Below are 21,613 nucleotides of genomic sequence, written 5' to 3'. Positions count from 1 at the left end.
GGATGGCCTAACAAGCCATTTTGGAAATCTTCTCCACATTCCATGCTGTTCATGCCTTGAAACCTTGAACCTCATCGTTCCATCTGTCGATCATCCGGAAATAACGTTTCCCTTCATCTTCACCATCACGGAATCCCACATCCTCCATAAATATGGCTTCCAGCACTATGGCAGCACTGGCAGCTCGAACATTCGAAGAAATCCTTCGCATTCCACCCTGGGCGAGAAGATAGGTGGTCCGTTTTTGGAACATGCAAAGGAACATAGAGAGGTCATTACAAGGTTTGGTAGCTTTTGTCACCCGAACCAAGTCTTGGCAAGAGAGACGACGGAGGAAGAAACCCAAGTGGGCTAGATCATAGCTGCTTTTTTCTGATGCACGCGATGGAATTACAGATCACAGTGTTGTTCCTGTACCCGTTGTACTGTAACATTACGAGCATCAAAACCGCTTCTACACTCGCTTGCTGTAGTACAAATACATACCTAGCTTTTCTTACACCAAATGCGCAATACGGTAATCTACCCTAAATACCTCCTCAATGCTTGCTTTTCTCAGCCCGCTTTAGGCCCAGGTGAGGGACTCGGACCGGCAGGAGCAGGCGAACTCTCCTGTCCACTTGGTCCTGGCGTTGCTGTACCTTCTCTCGTTCCTGTGCCCGACCCTGAAGCTTTCTTCTTCTTCTTTCCACTGCCGCCCTTCTTGCCTTGCTGAGCAGCAAGCTTGTTTGCCATCTGTAACAGCTGTAATTGCCCTGGTGTCAATTTGGCCAACTGTTTGCCACCGCTAGTTCCACTTTCCTGCTGCTGCTTGCGAAGAAGAGCGATGAGTGCTGCTGCTTCGGGGTGTGCGGCGAGAGCTGAGAGTGCGGATAGTGGGTCCTCGCTGTCTCCGCTGGCTGCAGGCGTTGATGGCGTGGCTGGTGCGGCCGAGGTGGATGCGGCTGCTGAAGTAGAAGCAGAGGTCGATGCTGCGGGAGCTGCAGGTGTAGCAGGTGTGGCAGCTTTGCCAGTGGCTCGAATGCTTGGAGCGGTGACTGTCGCAGCACGAGTGGCTGACAAAGGTGCTGGCGTCTGTGGTTTGGCCGGCGTGGCTGCTTTCTGCGGCGAGCTTGCAGTTGAAGCTGCAGTGCTTGGCTTTGCCGGCGCAGCGGCTTGATCTCCAGCACTGGTAGCAGCTCCACCAGCAGCAGGAACGTTCGTTCGCAGCGGTGTGCTGGGCAGGACGGGCGCCTTTGGGGCTACAGATACTGCAGCTGAAGGGGTTGCCGTGCTGCTCGTGACCGCAAATTTGGCGGGCGTCGTCGCTGCCGAAGCAGACGTCGTTGCCGCACTTTTGGCTGCCGCATTCTGAGCGGTGGTCGGTATGGCAGGCAAGACAGGCTTCGGAAGTGTCGTCATTGAATGCAAAGGTGTTGCAGTGCTAGGTGGTCGAGGCAGCGCTGTCGTTGGTGTGACCGTAGCAGTTGTGCTGGTGCAAGAAGCTGGTGTTGTAGGTTTGACAGGCGAAGAGGCCTTCCCGTTCGTGCCAGCCACATTCGGCTTGGACGCAGCTGCGGCGGCTGCAGGCGAGGCAGCAGGAGTCGACTTGGCAGCGGTGCCAGTACCAGGGGTAGTTGCTGGCTTGGCATCGGCTGTAGTGGCAGCTGGAGTAGCAGGCTTGCCCGGCGTCGTCGCTGCGGTTCGATCCTTCTTCTGTGCCGCAACCTGCTGCAGTCGCATCCTCTCTTTCAGATGCGTCACCAGATAGGCCTGCAGCACCTGCAGCGCTTGCTGTGCTCCCAACCCTTCGATCTGTGCCAGCTGACCAGCGTTGAGATGGCCAAACACTTGAGGACTGAGGTAGAGCTTGCCGTTGTGATGGACGATCGGAGGCGTCTCGAGCAGTGATTCGATCGTACCGGGTGCAGCCTTGGGCTTGTCTGTGGCAGCAACAGTGGCAGAAGATGGCGGTGTACCGATGATGAGCGGGATGCGGATAGCAGGCAAAGAGCTAGGTGTGCCAGCTGCAGCTGCTCCTGCCGCTTTCGCAGCAACGGTCGCAGGGTTGGGTGCTGCAGCCGAGGCACCTTGAGCCAATGAGCCAGCCGCTGTTGTTGCGGCGGGCAAAGTAGTTCCAATAGCACCTGTGACGCCGGCAGTGCCAGTCGCACCAGCAGCAGGACGAGCTGCTGCAGCTTTGGCAGCTTCTTCCTTCTGCTTGGCGAGATTGGCACGATGCTCTTCTGCCAGCTTCGAATCCGACATGGTGTAAAAGATACCTTTGCCTGGCTCATCCGACCGACGTGGAATACGGGTAAAGTCACGCGACGATCCAATGGCATGTCGAATGGAGCTCTGCCAATCTCTGCCTGTGTGTCTGCCGTTGCGCTTGAACCAGACCCATCGATTTGCGATCCACTCGTACACCTCCTGCAAGGTGAGCTTGCCTCCCTTCTTGGTGCAGTGGTCGGAACCAAGTGCTTGTGAGATGAGCTCGATGTTAGACAGATCTGGCTTGTCTTCTGGACCAGGTGGCGGCTTGGCAGGCGTGGGCGGTGGAGCGGACGTCGGTGTTACCTTAGTGGTAGCCTTGCCTGTGTCGGTGCCAGGTCTGCTTCCCGCTGCTGCTGGTGGTGTGCCCGCCGCCGCCTTCTGCTGGTTCTGCTTGGCCTGCGCATTGGCAAGGCTGGCGGCTGAGGCGATGATGCTGGCTGTGGTTGGGTATGACGAAGGATCTGAGCCTGATGCAGGAGCTGCCGCGGTTGAACCTGGTGCTGGTGTCGACGTGGATGCGGGCACGGAAGTCATCGAAGGGGGCATCGATGCACCAGCATAGCCACCAGGACCTCGTGCAGCTGCGGCAGAAGGGATCATAGGCAGAGGAGAGGCCATCTGACCAACGGCATGCGGTAAGGCTCCAGGTTGAGGCTGGCCATAGCCAGGCATCGAGCCTGAGACTGCATTCGCAGCAGTAATAATGGATGAGGCGGCCGATGCAGAGCTGGTGTCATACGGCATCGAAGTAGGGTACGTGCCTGAAGCGCCGTACGAGCCTGCGAAGGTGCCCATTGGTATCGGAGAGGTGCCGGCGGCATCAGCAGCGCCAGCTGCCATTGATCCAGGCGCTCCAGTGTTGTTGCCCGCGGGCGTCGAGGCCGCTTCTTCTACAGCAGCGCTTTTCTTCTTCTTTGGCTTTGTCGTCTTGGGCTTGGCAGGCTTCGCTTTGGCTTCAGCGCTCGAAGCAGCAGTCGTAGTAGCATTTGTGCCCTTCTGATCTGCTTTGGCTGTGGCACCATCGGGCGTCGCTTTCAATCTAGCCCTGGCGGTAGTAGTCTTGCTTGTTGCATTGGCGGCTGCTGAAGCAGGAGCAGGGAGGATGGGTGTTGCATCCGTAGCTGCAGATGCAGTACCCTTGGCGGGTGTTGCCGTTGCCGTTGCCTGTGCTGCTTCTGCTGGAGCGGGTGCGGGTAGGGATGTTGTTGGTTTGACATCGACCATAACGACGTCTTCGTCGCCGGCTGCAGTGTCGGTCGCTGAAGTCGCATTGGATGCTGGCAATGTTGGTTCTGTTGCAGCGGAAGTGCCCTTCTTGGGACTAGCAGAGGCAACGTGAGTGGAAGCATCGGCGCGAGCCTTGGCAGATTTGGCACGCTTCGCAGCGTCCAGAGCCTCAATGCCGATGGGAGTGCCCACCTTGAGTGCAGGTTCCTCGTCAGCAACTGGCTCGCCTCGCTTCCTCTTACGTCCTGCAACACCAGCACCCATCGCCCATGTCGGTGTCGGTGACTCTTTCTTGACAGATCTGCCTGTCTCTGCATCCTCTATAGCATCACCTGCCTCCTTGCCTTTGCTAGCTTTGGTGTTCTTGCCTCCTTTGGCTCCTTTGACAGCCTTGCCGGGCCGCTTGCCTGACGTGCTGCTGGGTGGTGGCGGTGTAGTGATGTCGTGATGTGCACGTTCTTGGTCGCTGCTCTGCTCGCCTCCGCTTGGAGTGCCAAGACTGTCGCTGTCGTCACCATCGGGTCTGTGATCAGGAAGAGGACCCTTTGTTGGCATCTTGCCACGTCCTGCACCTTTGCCCTTGCCCTTGCCTTTGCCCTTGCCTTTGCCAGAAGCTCTGCTGGCGAGAGCGGCCGCTGTGGTCTTGGTAGCTGGCTTCGCCCTACCTTGTGCTTTGCCGGATCCTCTTGCTTTTGAACTTGTGGTCCCGTAGTCTGCGTCCTCATCCACAGGCTTGTCTGCGGCAGAATCATGGGCTGCTGATGCTTTGCCGACCTTGCTCTTGGGCTTAAGCACGAGTCTCCGTTTTGGCTTGTCTTGGCGACTGGCAGGATCTGACTTGCCCTTGGCAGTAGCTGCAGATGATGTTCTGCGTCCTTTGCCGTCCTCCTCTGGACCTTCGTAGTCGTCGCCTCCGCTTTCTTCGCTGGAGACTGAGCTCGATGGGGCTGCTTGCTGCTCTTGGTCATCTTCCTCCTCCTCCTCCTCCTTCTCCTCCTCCTCCTCCTCCTCCTCCTCTTCATCATCATCATCATCGTCGACTATCTCTTCATCTTGGCTGCTGAGATCAGAGAGCGAGTCGGAGTCGGAGTTGTGAGCGCGTTGACTGTCACCGTCGATGCTGTACGAAGCTGCTCCGGGAGGCGGTGGAAGGACAAAATAGAAGACACGTTCTGCGATCTGGATCTTGGTGCGTTTGCCGAGCACGACGAGACCTCCTTTTTCCACCCAGACATCATCTACAAAGGCACCATTGCGGCCGACGACCATGAGCACGAACTGACCTTGACCCTGTTCGGGATCAGTGGCAGCACTCGCACCGATCTGTGTTGCGATGTTGTACGGGTTGTGAGCTGCAGCGTCTGCTCCAGTCAGATGAGTGCCGTTGACGCGACTTAGTGCGGCGGGTGATGTGATGCGATAGGGAGCAGCTCCGTTGCCGCTCGAGACTCGACTGTGTGCCGGAGTGCCATTGAGAAAGGCCGAGTTGGGTGTATGGATGGGACCAGTGTAGTAAAAGATACGTGCATGCAGCCTGGAGATGGACTTGAGCGGACCTAGATCGACGTCGACGTCGCCTTGAGTTTTGGACTCGGATGTGATGTGAGCTTGGGAAAGGCCGGATGCAGCGTTGGGCAGTTGTGGCGGTAATGCACCAGGTCGTTGGTTGGGCTGAATCTGACCGGGCCGACGGCCAATGGTGACATCAAGCGTCTGGATGTAGTAGGAAAAGCCTGGGAACTCAAGCTTGGCATAGGCCTGAATGGGACCCTGATCTTGGCCATCCTCATCCTCGGGCTCCAAGTCGTCGAATGCTTCATCATCCCAATGCATGTCTTGTCGAGTGAGAGCTTCGTTGAGATCGACGGCACCTTGAAAGGCTGCAACATCAAAGTTAGATTGAGGCAACGGCATGCCCGAGGCGGAAGGATGGAGCATGAGACGGTCTGCATAGGCGTTGATCAGATCGTCGGAAACAGCGTTCTGTGCAGCTAAGTTGGAGAGATGCGACAAGAGGCCATTGCCTTGGGCTAGAGAGGCTAAGAGCTTGGCATCTTCTTCATTGAGACCTGCAGTGGCAGCTTGTAGTGATTCTGACATGGATGTCGGTATTGAGCCGGCGTTCTCGGTGGTGGGTTGCTGTGCTGTTTGTAAACTCGAATCAGTGGCAGCATTTGCGTTCGCATCAGAGCACTGGTTCCCTGAAGCATTCGGCTGATAAGTGACTGTGGATGATGTCGCTGTGTCATTTGCGCCCTTGGATGTTGTTGATGCGGGTACCGATTGGGCCTGAGCTGGTTTACGATCGAGTGTATGCGCTGATGTCGACGCGACTGGGTTCGGATTCTCGATGCCCGGTGGTGAAGCTGCTCTGCGAGTCGGCGATGGTTGTGAGGCCGAGGCCGCAGCGGAGGCTGTGTCGGCCATCGTATTGGTTGCAAGAGCTAGCTGTGGAGTAGCGATCCTCGTTCCTGTCAAGGGTGGTTGATGGTAAAGCGACGCATACCTGGATGGACGGTAGGTGACAATGCAGCAGCGTATCCGAGAGTGAGCTGTAGCGAATCAGAACAACATCCTGGCTATTTGGACGCGATCAAGGGTATGTGCGTGGCGGATGATGGAGCTGAAGAAACGCGTTGACGGTGGAATAGAGAGAGAAGGAGGAAGCGACGCGGCGGTGATGATGTTGATGTGAGAAGTAATGGTGATTGAAAGTCAAGATTAGCAATGATGGTGTCGACAATGATTTCCGAAATCTGCAACGCCGTTTTTGCATTTAATTCGCTTTCTCGCTCCCCACGTTCTGTGTGAGTGTCCATCCGCTTTTCCTCGCTGAACTCACTCATTCATTTTGCTTCATTTCCGATTTCCGAGTTCCGATTTCCGAGTTCCTTTTTCCCTTTTTTTTTTCCCCTTTTGGGGGTTTTTTTTATCAAGATTTTTTTAGGCTCTGAAACTCACGCTCAAACAACAGTTCTTAGCGCGTTTCTTTTTTCGAGCTGTCGAAAGTTGGTCAGCCTGCCGAAATCGAACATCATGAGCACAGGGCAGGCGGTCTTCGCAGAACTTTTGATATGCAACGACGGATGAGCTTCCGGTCCTCGACTTGTATGTCTGTACAAGTGAGCGGCTTAGTACTTCGCTAGCTTAATCTTCCGACCGGATTGCGTGTCTGGCCCGTGACAGGTCACTTGAAGCATAAATCGTTCAAAAAAAAAGAAAAAAGAAAAAAAGAAAAAAAAAAAAAAAAGTGGCGTCAAAAAGCGCACCAAAATTCACTGAACTGGACAGGATCGCACGCTGCTGCCCTGCCAATTCATTCCCGACTTCCGGTCGTTCTCTCAGCACGGATTTCCTGTTGCACCCTGAGCGAATTAATCAAGTAAAGAAAAATGCAACCAGCAGCAAGAAGAAAAAAGCTGGAAGAAGGTCTTGGGTGAGCATTCACTTTTTCTCCTTCATCACCACTTGCAACCTATAGCTCTCGATCCCGCAACGGCACGGAACAGCCACGGAGGGAAACCTGCCTCATACCTAATCATACGATGCAGATTCCATAGACGACTTCAGCTCTTACCCCTTCTGCAGCAGCAACGGGAGAGATGACTCGAAGTAGGGTGAAGCTCGATCTTGGCCCTCATGGCAAAGTGCTTGCCTCGGTCGTCGACTTTGAGGATGCAAGAGCTGTAGCAGCGGCTCGCTTCAATGTCCAACCAAGCAGTGTGCAGCTCTTTGTGAGCGATGGCGAGGATCTGTGGGAGCTGCATCCCTCTGCTTTTCAAGAGGTGGTCGCAGAGAATGGCGTCATTTTTGCAAAGGCTTTGCTTCTTGCTTCTTCAGCTTCCTCTCCGACACAGGCAAGCGCATCATCATCGGCGCCAATATCATTACCAGCAGCATCAAGCTCGACATGCACGGTTGCTAGAGCCGTGTCCAAGCTCGGCTCTCCACGAGCAGATGCAGCGATCGCATCCCCCTCATCCTCACAACCACTCATTGCTCGCGCATTGAATCAGGCCGGTCCAAGCAATACACGAGTCAACCGCCATCGAGCATCTTCGATCGCTAACTCTTCTTCAACAAGCGACACCAGCTCCTCATCTTCTTCAGCATCCTCGTCCTCATCAGCAAGCTCGCACTCTTCCTCCTCCTCGGACTCAGACCGTCGATCGGAATCAGTCCAAGACGTCACCGCCACCTCTGCCACCGTTCGTACCATCATCGGTCCGAAGGGACACCCAATCTCGTCCAAAGAACGCTGGGATGCCAAAACCCACCGTCTGATGTTTGAAAAACTCAACGAGATCATCAGCAACGAAAGGATCTACTACACGCGCAAATACACTGAAGAGCGATATCGTATCTTTCAGCTGCTTATCGATCATTATGGTGATATGGGCATCAAGGGCAATTTCTTGCGCGGCAGGACGGCTCAGGCGTTGATATCCAGGGTTTCGGGCGTGTTGAGAACCGCAAGGGACAGGGGAGAGAAGATTAAGCAGCCGTTCAAGTTTTTCTTTCCAAATAAAAAGGATGATGAGGTTGAGTCGAGGAGTGTAACTGCTCCTGTTGCGGGTGGCAGTAGTGGCAGCGGTGCGAGTGGAAGGCTAGCAGCAGCAACTACACGGACAAATGATGAGAGAGGTAGGGCACAGACGCTGCCGGCACAAGCCGACGCGGTTGCAAGAGGCAGAGGCCAGGGCAAAGGCAAAGGCAGGGCTACGAATGGCGCTGGCGGCGCTCAAGATGTCGCTCCAGCATCAGCACAAGCAAAGAACGGACAAGGCAAGAAGAAGGGCAAAAACGCAAAAGGTCAGCAGAATGCCATCGCCGCAGCCAATGCCAACACTCGAGGCAACAATTCTGCCCCAGCCCCAGCCCCAGCCCCAGCCGCCAACACGAACCCACCAGAGATCCGTAGAAGGACTGCTGCTGCGGTTGCTCTCCCACATGCCTCACCCACATCATCATCACGCAAGCGTCCTGCCAATGGAGCAGCAACGACCGCACCACCGCAGTCGAAGAAGCAGAGATCGCCGAACAAGCAGCAGCAGCCACCACCGAGGAGACTTATATCCAACAGCAATGGCGGTGCAAGCAACAGAGGTAGAGTTCAACATCGCACCTTCTCGCCAGAACCATCTGCAAGGGATGCCTACCGATCCAGAGCCGCCCAGAGTAGATCCTTGTCGCCTCGTCCGAAGGATGCATATCGCCGCGACAACAACGACGACGAGAGGTACTCTCAAAGGGCAAGTAGATCAACAGATCACCCAGCAACACCGCGCAGAGGGGATTCGTGGACGCGTGCAGATGATAGAGCCCCTGACGATGGGTGGGATTACGACGATAGACGGTGGTTGCCTCCGCCAAGTTCTTCACTGCCAAGACGGCCGAGTTGGGCGACGGAAGATGCCGATAAAGTTGGTTCAGGCTGGGAAACTCCCTCATCGTCTACACAACGGCCTGGCAGAGGAGGTCGCAGCTCAAGTCGAGCTCGCAGCGAAGTGTTGTTCCGAAACCAATCACGCTCACCACAATCTCGCCCGAACGAGCGACTTTCGTCATCAACCCCGAGATCGAATCGCTGGAGAGGAAACAAGCCACCTCGCCCCCACCGAGCTTCTCCTCCACCACCACCACTCAGCGGCTCAGGCACGAGAAAGAACGCTGTAGAACGAGCACTGGAGAGTCTGGCTGCTGCTGGAGCTGATACCACTCGAGCTTTGCCAGCTGTGGATGGCGATAGGCAAACGGATAATGGTTGGAATGGCAGCGCGAATCGAAGCTGGCATCGAGATTCATCGGCGCCCGATTTTCGACGGTCAGGGGATAGACAGAACCATCAACGTGGGCGAGAAACGCAGCAGCAAGGCAGAGGGGATCGAGGCTGGCCTGATGAGTATGGAGATGGGGCGTCTCCTGCTAGTCCTAGGACTCCGCCGCTGCCTGAGTAAAGCGAGGCTATGGTCTCGTTGTCATACCTGAAGTTCCCTGCGTGCAAGTTGGAGGACAATCGGGTAATTTTGTAATTTAGCCGGAGGTAGTGCACCGAGATCGGTCGGAAGGAGCTTACTCGACAGATCTCGCTGAGATCTGCCCGATCAGGCGCGCGATCGCTGAGACGGCGCTCCTTGAACTTCTGGACCGCCTTGTGTAGAGCTGTCTCTGGATCCACCTCTTAGCTCCGCGATTTGTCGTACTCGCTGAGATCGTCCGGAAGCTTATGTCGCCACCGATCTCGCACCTTGTACGCAATGCGTCTCCACAGTAAGCGTGTGACATGCCGCTTATTCAGGAGCTTACTCAGGTATGTGAAATGCATCGAGCTTGACATTTATATTTCAACTGATACAACAGCAAGTCGAGATCTCTGGCTGAGTTTGAGTTGAGGGAAACGTAACAATGGTTGGAGATGCATCAGAACCAAACAAAGCCTATGGGGTCCATGGAGGGCAAGTAACTATTGATGATACAAAACCACACATCAGTGGCTATGCATGTGGGGTACATAGGTGTTACCATGACAACTCAGGAGCAATGTGAGGGATGAACTAGTCATAGATTGGCACAGACTGATGGTGACTGCCAAGCTTGTGCATATATATATGCTTATGTAAATAGCACTCAAAATGAAAAGAGAAAAACTAAGTGCCAAAATTCTCAACTGATTAAGAGTCTGAAGCTCGGCAGCTTCAAGGCACTTTGCCATCAAGATGCCACCCAGAGTAGACAGTGTAGCCCTACTCGAATGCACCATGCAAATGATCAGAGAGGTTCACACCAATTGGAATGAAGACCAAATCTTAGAGCATGCCTTCTCCATGATGAACCTCCAACCAAATACCAGCCAAATTGAAAAGATTCCTAAATCAGTACTCAGCATTGTATCACAGATCATCAAGCTCAACGAGAACAACTGGGCCATCTGGGAGCCCATGTTTATGGACTGCATATGGCCCATCAAGAATGCAAAACAGATCCTCACCAGGGAAATATCTAGCGACCACATGGACTATGATGAAGAACTAAACAGTCACCTGTTAGGCCTCATCCTGTCATCATGCGACCACAGTCCTGAGAGCAGTATTCATACATACACTGTTCGAGAACAAGGCGAAGAGGAACAACTTGGCTCCACACTGTATAAGAAGCTCAAAGCAGCACTCACAATCAATGATGAAGTCAAACTCTCTGCAATTCATGACTGAGTGCATGAGATCAAGCTAGTCCACTGAAATGTTGTTAACCTTGGAAAGGAACTAGATCAAATCTGGAATGATGCTGCAAGACTGGGCAGTTGCATGGACGAAAAGCTCAAGAAGTCCACCTTGTACTGTTGTGTCAAAGATGACTGGCTCTACACTCAAACAGTAGACTCCCTCAAAGCTGCACAGCCAGGCTGTAACTATGAATATGCCTACCATGCACTTGCCAAGAAACATCAAGAAGCTGAACTCTCTGGCTGCATCCAAGCCACAACCAGACTTGCCAGCAACAAGAACATAACCAACCATACCAGTGGACCTGACCAAATCCTAAACCAAGAAGGCTACAACAGAGGCAGACATGATCCTGCCAACCCCAACGAGCCAGCTAAGTGTTACATTTGCAGGCAACCAGGCCACATTGCAATCAACTGCACCAGCCGACAGGAACAAGCCCCAGCACAGCAAAAGTAGGAACTTGGGTGCACTCTGTTCATCAGTAATGCAACTAATCGTAAACCCAACAACACATGGGTCCTTGACTCCAGTGCTACACATCACATGGTACATGATGAAAGCAAACTCATTGCCCCGATGGCAAAACAAGGACCCATAGACACCACTGGGCAAGAACGACTACAGGTCCAGGCAATAGGAGATGCAACCTTGCAAGTTAGAAACATTAAAATACCCCTCACAGATGTACTTTACATTCCCAATCTTAGCAAGAATCTATTGTCTGTTCCAGCATTAACCGAAGACAGTGCATGAGTGATATTTGAAGAATCTGGAGCTACAATCCTCCAACATGATGGAAGCATGGTCAAAAGCAAGACCAACCAGCATAAGAAAAGATGGGAGATTCATGGCAACTCCCTAGCAGCCCAGCTCAATAACCTTCTTGAGGGCATTGATATTGACACAACCCCAGCAAAGCCTGCAAGCTACACAATAAGCAAACTATGGCATGAATGATTTGGCCACCCTGGCAGAAACAAGACTAAGCAAATCCAGGCTCATTACTTGGGAAAGGATACACAGCTCAAGCACAATGCAAGAGACTGCAACTGTTGCAGTCAAGCAAAACAAACACATGCAAGAATGGCAAGCAGCAAAATGGAACGAGCACAGGAGCCACTAGAGTTGATACACATTGACTTAATGACAGACTTACAAGGACATCCAAACTATCACCATGCACTGGTAATTGTTGATGACGCCTCATCCTATGTATATGTGAAACTGCTCCTAAGCAAAGCAGAGGTGTTCTCCACCCTAAAAGCATGGACCAAAACAGCAGAGATAGCAACAGATTGCACATTGAAGTGTATCTGCAGTGATAATGGAATGGAATGGTCAAGCTTGGCAGCAGAGGAATGGAAATGGGAGGCAGGGTTTAAGTGGCAGAAAACCACTCTGTATGTCAGCATACAGAATGGGAGAGCAGAGCGCACCATCAGATCACTCCAAGAGAAGATGCATGCAATGCTTGTCCAAAGATTGGTGCCAAAAGGACTATGGCCCTATGCCATTATGGCTGCTGGACATGTACTTAACTTGACACCATCAGCAAATGCCAACAGAATTCCATACAAAGACTTTCATTGCACGATGGCTCACAGCTTGGTTAAACAATTGCATGTCTTTGGCTGTCTTGCGTGGGTTCACCTTCCAAGGAAAGATCATGCAGGAAAGCATGGTGCAAGAGCCATACCAGGAATCATGATCGGTTACAATGATGAGCACAAGGGATGGAAATTCTTCACTCCAGATCACACGCCATCCATCCGGTGGAGCAATTCAGCTAAATTCCATGAACATAAGGGTTGGCATGACCAACCCAAAGTACAAAGCCCACTGCAGATCAGGTTTGAGAGCCTCAAAGCAGAAAGTGCCAAGCCAGAGGCAAACGACCTTGAACCTGAACCAGAAATTGAAGAGTTCGACATGCAAGACTCACTCCTACATGCACCAATTGGACAACTGATCGATGACACTGAAGACAACCAATTGGAGATAGCAGTCGAAGACATGATTGGGGGAGCAAACACCACCACCCTAAATCTCACACCAACGATGAAAGAGGCACTCACCAGTGAAGATGCACAGCAATGGCAAGAAGCCATATGCAAGGAGTTGGACGGACTGGAGGCCATGGGAACTTGGGAGGTCGTGGACGTACTGCCAAACACCAGGTGTCATGGGCCTGGATGCTCAAGAAGCAGGAGGGTCACTGGTTCATATGGAAGGAGCACAGGTATCGAAGATCTAGTCGATACCAGTAGAGAGCATGGTCGTAGTGCAGTCTCCATGGAGACCATGGACTCCTATGGACTCACATGCAAAGGAGAACCAAGCCACATGCGAGGAGGGCCAGGCACAGCCATGAGGAGGACCAAGCTCAAGGAGCAGGCACAGCCACGAAGAGGACCAAGCTCAGATGGTTACCACTCAGGGGCTCGAGAGACAAGAGTCATAGGACACTGGCAAGCAGGTCCTGAGGAAGAGGAGCAGTGTCGAGGGAGTCGACACCAAGTCATGAGGAGGAGGAGCAGTGTCAAAGGAGTCGACACCAGGTCATGAGGAGGAGGAGGAGCAGTGTCAAAGGAGTCGACACCACTCAAGAGGCACAGGGGCGCCAAGCAGGAGAGGCCCCTGAGCAGTACTTGATGAAGAAGGTACTCTCTGGAGAGAGAGCAGGAGCAGCATCACTGGCGATGCTGTGAAGAGGTATATAACCATGCTTTCTCATCATCATAGGTCGAGTGGATCCTCATCCACTCTACTCACCATATAACTAGTTATCACTTCAGCATAAGTATACATTAGTTTCAGTCAGCATAGCAGCAATCTATCAAGGTTGCTCCTCATCGTAGTGTGTGTGTTGTATCACCACTACCTGATGTCCGAAGGCGCCCATAGCAGGTTAGTGGTCCAGATCAAGATAGAACCGAAGGCAGTAGTCCACTGCGGTCTGGGGATCACTTCAAGCATCAAGTCAACACACTGGACACTCGTGTTGACACCACCAACCTTATCATCAACACCATCAACCTCATTATCATCGACATCACCAATCTCATCACCAACACCATCAACCTCATCATCATCAACACTCACACCAGACCTTGGTGTCATCATAACATCGATATTGATCGTGCCGAGCTACCCCTGAACGGAGTGTCCACAGAGGTCAGCTGAAACCTACGATAGTATATACAACGAACGCCACCTGCTGTCACTGCGCAACTTGATAGTCACCGATACCGAGACAATAGCTGTTGCACAGTTTGATAGCCACCGAGTATCTCGACAGACCGACCTGGGTTTCAGGCGCGAGACCCCTGACACCAGGCTCGTAGACTCCAAGATTGTCTTACGCCTCAAACTGGATGCAGATGGCTGTCAGGGGTCTCGTGCCTGAAACCCAGGTCAGTCTGTCGAGATACTCGGTGACTATCAAACTGTGCGACAGCTATTGTCTCAGTATCGGTGACTATCAAGTTGTGCCGTGACAGCAGGTGGCGTTCGTTGTATATACTATCGTAGGTTTCGGCTGACCTCTGTGGACACTCCGTTCAGGGGTAGCTCGGCACGATCAATATCGATGTTATGATGACACCAAGGTCTGGTGTGAGTGTTGATGATGATGAGGTTGATGGTGTTGGTGATGAGATTGGTGATGTCGATGATAATGAGGTTGATGGTGTTGGTGATAAGGTTGGTGGCATCAACACGAGTGTCCAGTGTGTTGACTTGATGCTTGAGGTGATCCCCAGACCGCAGTGGACTACTGCCTTCAGTTCTATCTTGATCCGGACCGCTAACCTGCTATGGGCGCCTTCGGACGTCAGGTAGTGGTGATACAACACACACACTATGATGAGGAGCAACCTTGGATGGATTGCTGCTATGCTGACTGAAACTAATATATACTTATGCTGAAGTGATAACTAGTTATGGTGAGTAGAGTGGATGAGGATCCACTCGACCTATTGATGATGAGAAAGCATGGTTATATACCTCTTCTCAGCATCGCCAGCAATGCTGCTCCTGCTCTCTCTCCAGAGAGTACCTTCTTCATCGAGTACTGCTCAGGGGCCTCTCCTGCTTGGCACCCCTGTGCCTCTTGAGCTGTGTCGACTCCTTCGACACTGCTCCTCCTCCTCATGACCTGATGTCAACTCCTTCGACACTGTTCCTCCTCCTCATGACCTGATGTCGACTCCTTCGACACTGCTCCTCCTCCTTTGATCAGTGTCAGTTCCTTTGGCTCTTGTCTCTCGAGCCCCTGAGTGGTAACCATCTGCATGCTCCTTGAGCTTGGTCCTCTTCGTGGCTGTGCCTGCTCCTTGAGCTTGGTCCTCCTCATGGCTGTGCTTGGCCCTCCTTTGCATGTGAGTCCATGGTCTCCATGGAGACTGCACTACGACCATGCTCTCTACTGATCTCGACTAGATCTTCGATACCTGTGCTCCTTCCATATGAACCCGTGACCCTCCTGCTTCTTGAGCATCCAGGCCCATGACAATGGCATACCCATCCGACACAAGGCAAGATTAGTTGCACGAGGTTTCACACAATGAGAGGGTGTCGACTTTGAAGAAACTTTCGCACCAGTGGCACTGCTTAGTGCAATAAGAGCACTATTATCACTGGCAGTAGAGCATGACTGGGAGGTTCATCAACTAGATATTACAATGGCCTATCTCAACTCCACACTTAAACACAAGATCTACATGAAACTGCCAGAAGGAGCTAAAGTGCCAAGAGGAAAAGCTTATTGGGTAATCAAGGGACTATACAGTCTAAAACAGTCAGGACGGGAGTGGAATATGGAATTTGACAAGTTCCTCTGACAATCCAACTTCCATAGACTTGATTGTGCACCATGCATCTACTCCAGAGGAAAAGGGGATGACTTTGTGATAGTGGTCATCTATGTTGATGATACATTAATCATGTCCCCAAAGCTAGAAACAGTCAAATGCATCAAGGAGGAAATAGGCAAGAAGTGGAAGATGGAGGAGGGTGGTGACGTGTCTCACTTCCTTGGAATCAAGATCACCAGGGATTGCCAAGAAAAGACAATGGACCTCAGGCAGACTAGTTACATTAAACAACTACTGGACAAACACCTAGACAAACACAGAAGAAAATCCAGCATACCACTCCAAAACATACTGGCCCCAGAGACAGCAGCAAGCACAGCCGAATGAAAGGAATATCTGCAAATCGTTGGCAAGCTCCTATGGCTTTTGAATGGAACACACCCAGATATCAGCCAAGCAGTAGGGGTCCTTGCACGCTATATGACCCAACCATCAAAGGAGCATTACAATGCAGCACAGAAGGTACTACAATACCTAGATGGTACCCAGGATGTCCATTTACGATATGGTGGCAACAAGGAACAAGATTTTCTAATGGTGCATAGCGATGCAAACTGGGCAAGTGATGCCACTGCACAACAAAGAAGCTCATCAGGCTCAGCAGTGTTTGTCCATGGGAACCTGGTTGCATGGAAGTCAGCACTACAATGCTGCACTGCTTTGTCAGCAGTGGAAGCAGAGTTCGTGGCAGCAACTGAAGCCGCACAAGAAGTACTCTTCTTCAGGCAACTCTTCAAAGCTATTGGAATTGATGTCAGCATCCCCACAATCCTTTCAGACAACACAGGCACCATTCAGGTAAGTAAGGATCCAGCACAACATTGGAAGTTGAAGCATATCAACACCAAGTATCATTTTATCAGAGATAATGTACAAGATGGAAATGTCAAAATCAAATATATCGGCACCAAGGACAACTTGGCCAACATCTTCACCAAGCCAGTGGGCAAGGAAGCATTACGACATGCATGTCAGGGGTTGGGACTAACACCACAGCAAGGTACAGTGGCTCAGCAGTTCCCTGCTTCCCTGCTGAGGGAGACAGTTGAGGGAAATGTAACAATGGTTGGAGATGTGTCAGAACCAAACAAAGCCTATGGGGTCCGCAGAGGGCAAGTAACTATTGATGATACGAAACCACACGTCAGTGGCTATGCATGTGGGGTACATAGGTGTTACCATGACAACTCAGGAGCAATGTGAGGGATGAACTAGTCATAGATTGGCACAGACTGATGGTGACCACCAAGCTTGCACATATATATATGCTTATGTAAATAGCACTCAAAATGAAAAGAGAAAAACTAAGCACCAAAATTCTCAACTGTTTGGCGCAGCAACATCGGCAACCTCCACTTTGTGTGCACATGAGCGGTTGAAGGGGAAAAAAATAAAAATATTTAATTCTCCGGCTGTAAGCTTGTTAGCGACACTCAGCAGAACAGAGAGGCAGCCAAGCTGAGCTTCCCGCGGAACAAAATTTCGGTAGCGTAATTAAGGATGACATTGCGTACCGAAAAGAGTGCCTTGAGCCTGTGGTTGGCTTGCTTGCTTGCCAGATGGACGCTCGACCCTGGATTCAGAGTTTCGATCTGGTTCCGTGTTTCGATAGCATACGTTGCTTGGCGGATCGGCAGTGTCGGTGCTCGGCCATACTGTAAAGCGTCTCGTCATCCCTTCTTAAACAGAGGTGGACTTGAGGATAGCAAGATAGCCTTCTCCTCCTTCTGGCCAACTCGATATCTTGCTTTGCGACCATCACACGTTCTGCTCCCATCCGGTTCCCTCCCAACGTCAGAAAGGGAAAGCTGCAACAGAAACACCGACTGCGACAACAAAGCACTCGCAGTCAAACACTCGGTCAGCGCGGCTTTGGGTCCTCTGTTTCTAACACACGCTCAAAAGCTCATATCGAAAAGGACAACTCAGTGCGATCAAGCAAACGGCCAAGATGCAGCTCGCAGGTTCGTCTGGAGGCAAGCAGCTTGGCCTGCTGCTAGCAGCAACATGCTTGGCATCGACAGTCTCGAGTACAGCTGTTCAGCCTGCTAGTGTCGAGCTCTCGCAACCGCCAAGTACTCGAGATCTCTCCTTGACTTCACAGCTGGCACTGAGCGCTCGCTCAGCGTTGCTCTTCAAGAGGCATGGCAACCACGGAGATCAAGAGGAACAAGAGGTAGCAGGACACGAGCACCGAGTGATGGACACGCCTCTCCAGAAGGTCGAGGTCATACAGCATGACCACCACCACGACGCTCACCATCGCATCTCGCACTCCCACGAGCACTCTCACACCCTAACCGATGAAATGCAACTCACCGCTCCTTCCCCCGATTCGGTCCCTGACGCCTCTATCACAGGTACCCATCTTCGCCAACTCCCCGTCTGGCACCACCACGGCGGCCACGGTCACTCCCATGGCTCCGGTCCAGTCCGCGAAACTCTCAACGAAACCCTTCTCTTCCGCTCCAAAGGTCCTGACCCGCTCAGCTATATCGAATGGGATTTCGGCTACTCTCTTGGCACCGCTGATCAGCTCCGACGTTTCACCTCAGACGCCGATATCTTGGCCGGCAAGGAAAAAATGGGCGTAGTAGATGGCCGCTGGAGGAAGCTCTTTGACGAAACCGACCCAGAACAACGATCGGTCATTGCCAACGACATTGCCTCTCGTCTTCCCCTCAACCATGGAGAGCCAAGCAGACACAGAGGCTTGCTGATCCTGCATGTTGTGACTGCCGTACTAAGCTGTTTTGTCTTGCTTCCCATGGCGTTGGTGCTGAGCGCTGCTCGTTCGAGTTTAGCCCCGCTAGTCTCGCTGCTCTATTTGGGCATGCTGGGCGGGTCCATGTTACTGTCGATGGTGTATAAGGCCTTGCTGCCCAGGCTGTATCCAAAAAACGCACATGGTTCGATGGGTTGGGCAATCCTTTGCATCTCGCTGATCACGCTCGGGTCGGATGGGTTTAAGTTGGTTGGTCAGCTTTGGGCTGCTGTGTCGGCTATGCGATTTAGTAAGCGCGGTGGTAGTAGCAGCGGCGGTGCTTGGTTGCCGACAAGTGATGTAAGTACTCCAACTCAATCTTGGAGGCATATTGTGCGGACGATGCTCGGTAGCGGTAAGCATCACGCACATGACAGTGAGAGTTATGATGCGTTGGAGGAAGAAGCTATGCTCAGTGAGGAGGCACAGGCTGATGCGCAGGAGTTGGATGTGGAGAAGCATCTTTCGCATCGACTTGGGTCGAGGGTGAGTGGGTCTCGTTCGCCTCATCGTGTGCACTTCAACGAGCAGCAGTACGATCTTGGTCCTGGTACCAGACGCACACGTGGTGCTAGTGCAGAATCGCTCATCGAAGCAGTCGATTGGGTCGGAAGCGGAAGCACTGCTGTCAGTAGTGCCGAGCATCATCATCAACGCGGCAGCCCCATCGCTTCCGACAACCTTCTCGTCGCATCTCCCCCTACCACTGCATGCAACACTCCCCGCAGCTCCATGTTTGGCGGTGATGCTATTCATTCGTTTTCACCCAGTCTCAAGAATATCTCGCTCTGGCGCAAAGAAGGCCATCAAGGCGAATCACACGAAAGCCTTGCTCCTGGCTCCGCCGGCAAGCTTCGATCGAGTCGCCTGGACACTTTCCGCGCCGTATTGCGCTACACACGTCTTGTAGCTTCTCGATCCCTCCCCGTCCTCGCCTTTGCCACTTTGTACACCGGTTTGGCCGTCTACACCGGCTCCTGCAGGGGTGGATACAAGAACGTTTGCTTGGCACACGGCATCAAAGGAGGCATCTTCTTCTGGTTTGGGTTGCTCACCTTCAGTCGATACCTGGGAGCATACGCGGACATTGGTTGGGCTTGGAATAAGCGCCCCTCCCCCGCCAGGAAGAGTGGCGGGGCAGGGTGGAGAGACAACATGCCAACTGCCGAATTCGTCGAGTGTCTGGTCATCTTTATCTACGGTGCGACCAATACTTGGATGGAGAGGTTTGGAGCTGCGCCAGGTGATCCCTATACGATCAAGCAGATCCAGCATATTTCGATCGCGGTCATGTTTTGGTTTGCCGGGTTGATGGGCATGTTGTTGGAGACTAGGGTGATTAGGAATATCTTGGGGTTTCCGGTGGCCTGGAATCATGTTTCTGCGGTGCCCTTGAGGGAGGCTAGGCGAAGGAGGAATGCCAGGGCGGGTGCTCGACAGCTTCAAGCATCGGGAGGGGAGGAGGCTGCCGAGTTGGATTTGCTGGTGGAAGCACAGACTCAACCTGCATCGTATTCGGCCTCCTTCAATCCCTTCCCTGCGTTGGTTATTGGCGTGACGGGTGTAGCAATGGCTGCTCATCACCAGGATTATGTCTACCAAGTGCAGATTCACATGCTGTGGGGTCAGCTGCTTGCTGGTTTTGCTCTGCTGCGTTGCTTGACATACTTTTTGCTCTGGTTGCGACCACCTACTGCGTCGGTGTTGCCTTCGAGGCCGCCGACAGAAGCGCTGGCGGCATTTTCGCTGTGCTGTGGTGGGTTGGTGTTTATGCTCAGTAGCGAGGAGGTTAGCTTTGCGGCCATGAGGAGTGGTTATGGCGACTTTATGGCGATTTTGAATGTCGCAGTTGCCGTCGTGGCACTATTGTTCTGCTGGACAACTGGCTTGATGCTGTTGAAAGGTTGGGCGGTGAGGAGGGAGGTCGGAAGGAGTTTGTACGGTGGGGAGGAGGAGATCGATGGGGTCCCTGAAAATGCTCTGCAGCTCAAGACGGAGAGGAGGGCACCAAGACAAATGCGAGCTAGTGTTGTGGGTGCTGCTCCCGAGGTAGAGACGGAGCCTGTTTTCGTGCTTGAGGATGAAGATGAGCGCGAGGATGACGAGCTCGCCATTACTGCTCCTACTGCCAAGTAAGCAGCCTCTTTCGGCCCTCGACGACTTTCTCAACCTTATCGCCTATTCCTGCTGGATATGATGGCAGGCGCTGTTCTGTCTTTTGGATATCTCACTTGTCTTTCTCTCTGTCTCTTCATTCTAACGATACCAGGTCAAGAAGCACACCACATGGATTCCATGACTCTTTTTCTCTTCGCTCTACTACTCTATGTCACATATCGTTTCTTCTGTACTTGTTTCAGCGGCGTTTAATCTGATCCCAGCTCGCTAGTCGCCCACCTTACTGTACTTTTGCTCTTACTGTACAGTACTTTTGCTCTTACTGTACAGTACTTTTGCTCTTACTGTACTTTGGCTCGGCTTGATGCAACTTGCTCCGAGGTCGGGATCTGTAGCGACTCAAGACGCTTTGTTGAGGGATGTGAGTGCTGGCGATCGAACACTGTAGAAAGGGCGCAAAAATGCGCCAAGCCTCCACAAGTGTGCGGTTTTGGAGCGTGAATCGCACTTTTCCCGTGTCTCTGAGTTGAAGATGCACCGGCATCGCCAACGCGTGATGCATTAAATGGGAGTTCACAGGATCGGGAAATCGGGAAGGTATCAGGCGATGAAGAGGACGAGCAGAATGCGAAGCTAGTGGGAGCCAATGCAGCGTATGCACGAGGATTAACGCCATGGTATGCAGGGGATGTGTTGACATGACAACACTCATAAAAGAAGATACGTGGCACATGGGCATGACTCGACATAGAGAGCACAGTCAGGTGGTTAGAACATGTATATATGCCCTTAGCTCAGTCGTTACCTCTTTATGACAACATAAGCCTTTTTACATAGAACATCAGATAAAGGAGTGCCTGACCGTGGTCTCCTAGTGGTGTATCTAAATTCAACTCTCTGGCTTTTCGCTGCGACTATCTCGACGCCTGAATCACTTTTGGCTGGCGATAAAAGAGAGCAGAAAAGACTCCTGGGCCGCCAAGCCTAACCGCGGTCCCCACATTCAAAGGTCAGTTTTGACAGGGCTCTTGATCGCCTGTGACATGTGCTTCTGCTGCCGATGCTGAACTGGTCAGCAGCGTCGGTGATCGACTACCGTCTTTCATTCCCACCATTCTGCCAACTCGCACGCAGTAGACTTTTGCACT

At 52.4% G+C, this 21,613-nt stretch overlaps 4 protein-coding genes across 4 annotated transcripts; 3 read left to right on the top strand and 1 right to left on the bottom strand.

Moving 5' to 3' along the window:
- Window positions 1–555: 555 nt before the first annotated feature.
- Window positions 556–5,910, bottom strand: UHO2_05899 (uncharacterized protein; the record flags this gene model as incomplete). Its single annotated transcript, XM_041557613.1, has 1 exon — window positions 556–5,910. One exon carries the CDS (start codon window positions 5,908–5,910, stop codon window positions 556–558), a length of 5,355 nt encoding a protein of 1,784 aa, XP_041413547.1.
- A 1,175-nt stretch (window positions 5,911–7,085) lies between these two features.
- On the top strand, window positions 7,086–9,440 carry UHO2_05898 (uncharacterized protein; the record flags this gene model as incomplete). The annotated part of the gene is made up of 1 exon (XM_041557612.1): window positions 7,086–9,440. One exon carries the CDS (start codon window positions 7,086–7,088, stop codon window positions 9,438–9,440), a length of 2,355 nt encoding a protein of 784 aa, XP_041413546.1.
- A 759-nt stretch (window positions 9,441–10,199) lies between these two features.
- UHO2_05897 (uncharacterized protein) lies at window positions 10,200–11,165 on the top strand (the record flags this gene model as incomplete). The annotated part of the gene is made up of 2 exons (XM_041557611.1): window positions 10,200–10,667; window positions 10,743–11,165. The coding sequence occupies 2 exons, from the start codon at window positions 10,200–10,202 to the stop codon at window positions 11,163–11,165; spliced, it is 891 nt and encodes a 296-aa protein (XP_041413545.1).
- A 6,369-nt stretch (window positions 11,166–17,534) lies between these two features.
- On the top strand, window positions 17,535–20,483 carry UHO2_05896 (uncharacterized protein; the record flags this gene model as incomplete). Its single annotated transcript, XM_041557610.1, has 1 exon — window positions 17,535–20,483. The coding sequence occupies one exon, from the start codon at window positions 17,535–17,537 to the stop codon at window positions 20,481–20,483; it is 2,949 nt and encodes a 982-aa protein (XP_041413544.1).
- Window positions 20,484–21,613: the final 1,130 nt, after the last annotated feature.

This window comes from Ustilago hordei (assembly GCF_900519145.1).
Source record: "Ustilago hordei strain Uho2 genome assembly, contig: UHO2_contig_16, whole genome shotgun sequence".
NCBI lineage: Eukaryota > Fungi > Basidiomycota > Ustilaginomycetes > Ustilaginales > Ustilaginaceae > Ustilago > Ustilago hordei.
The sequence above is the reverse complement of the archived record's forward strand: the minus strand, read 5'-3'. Positions and strand labels throughout refer to the sequence as shown.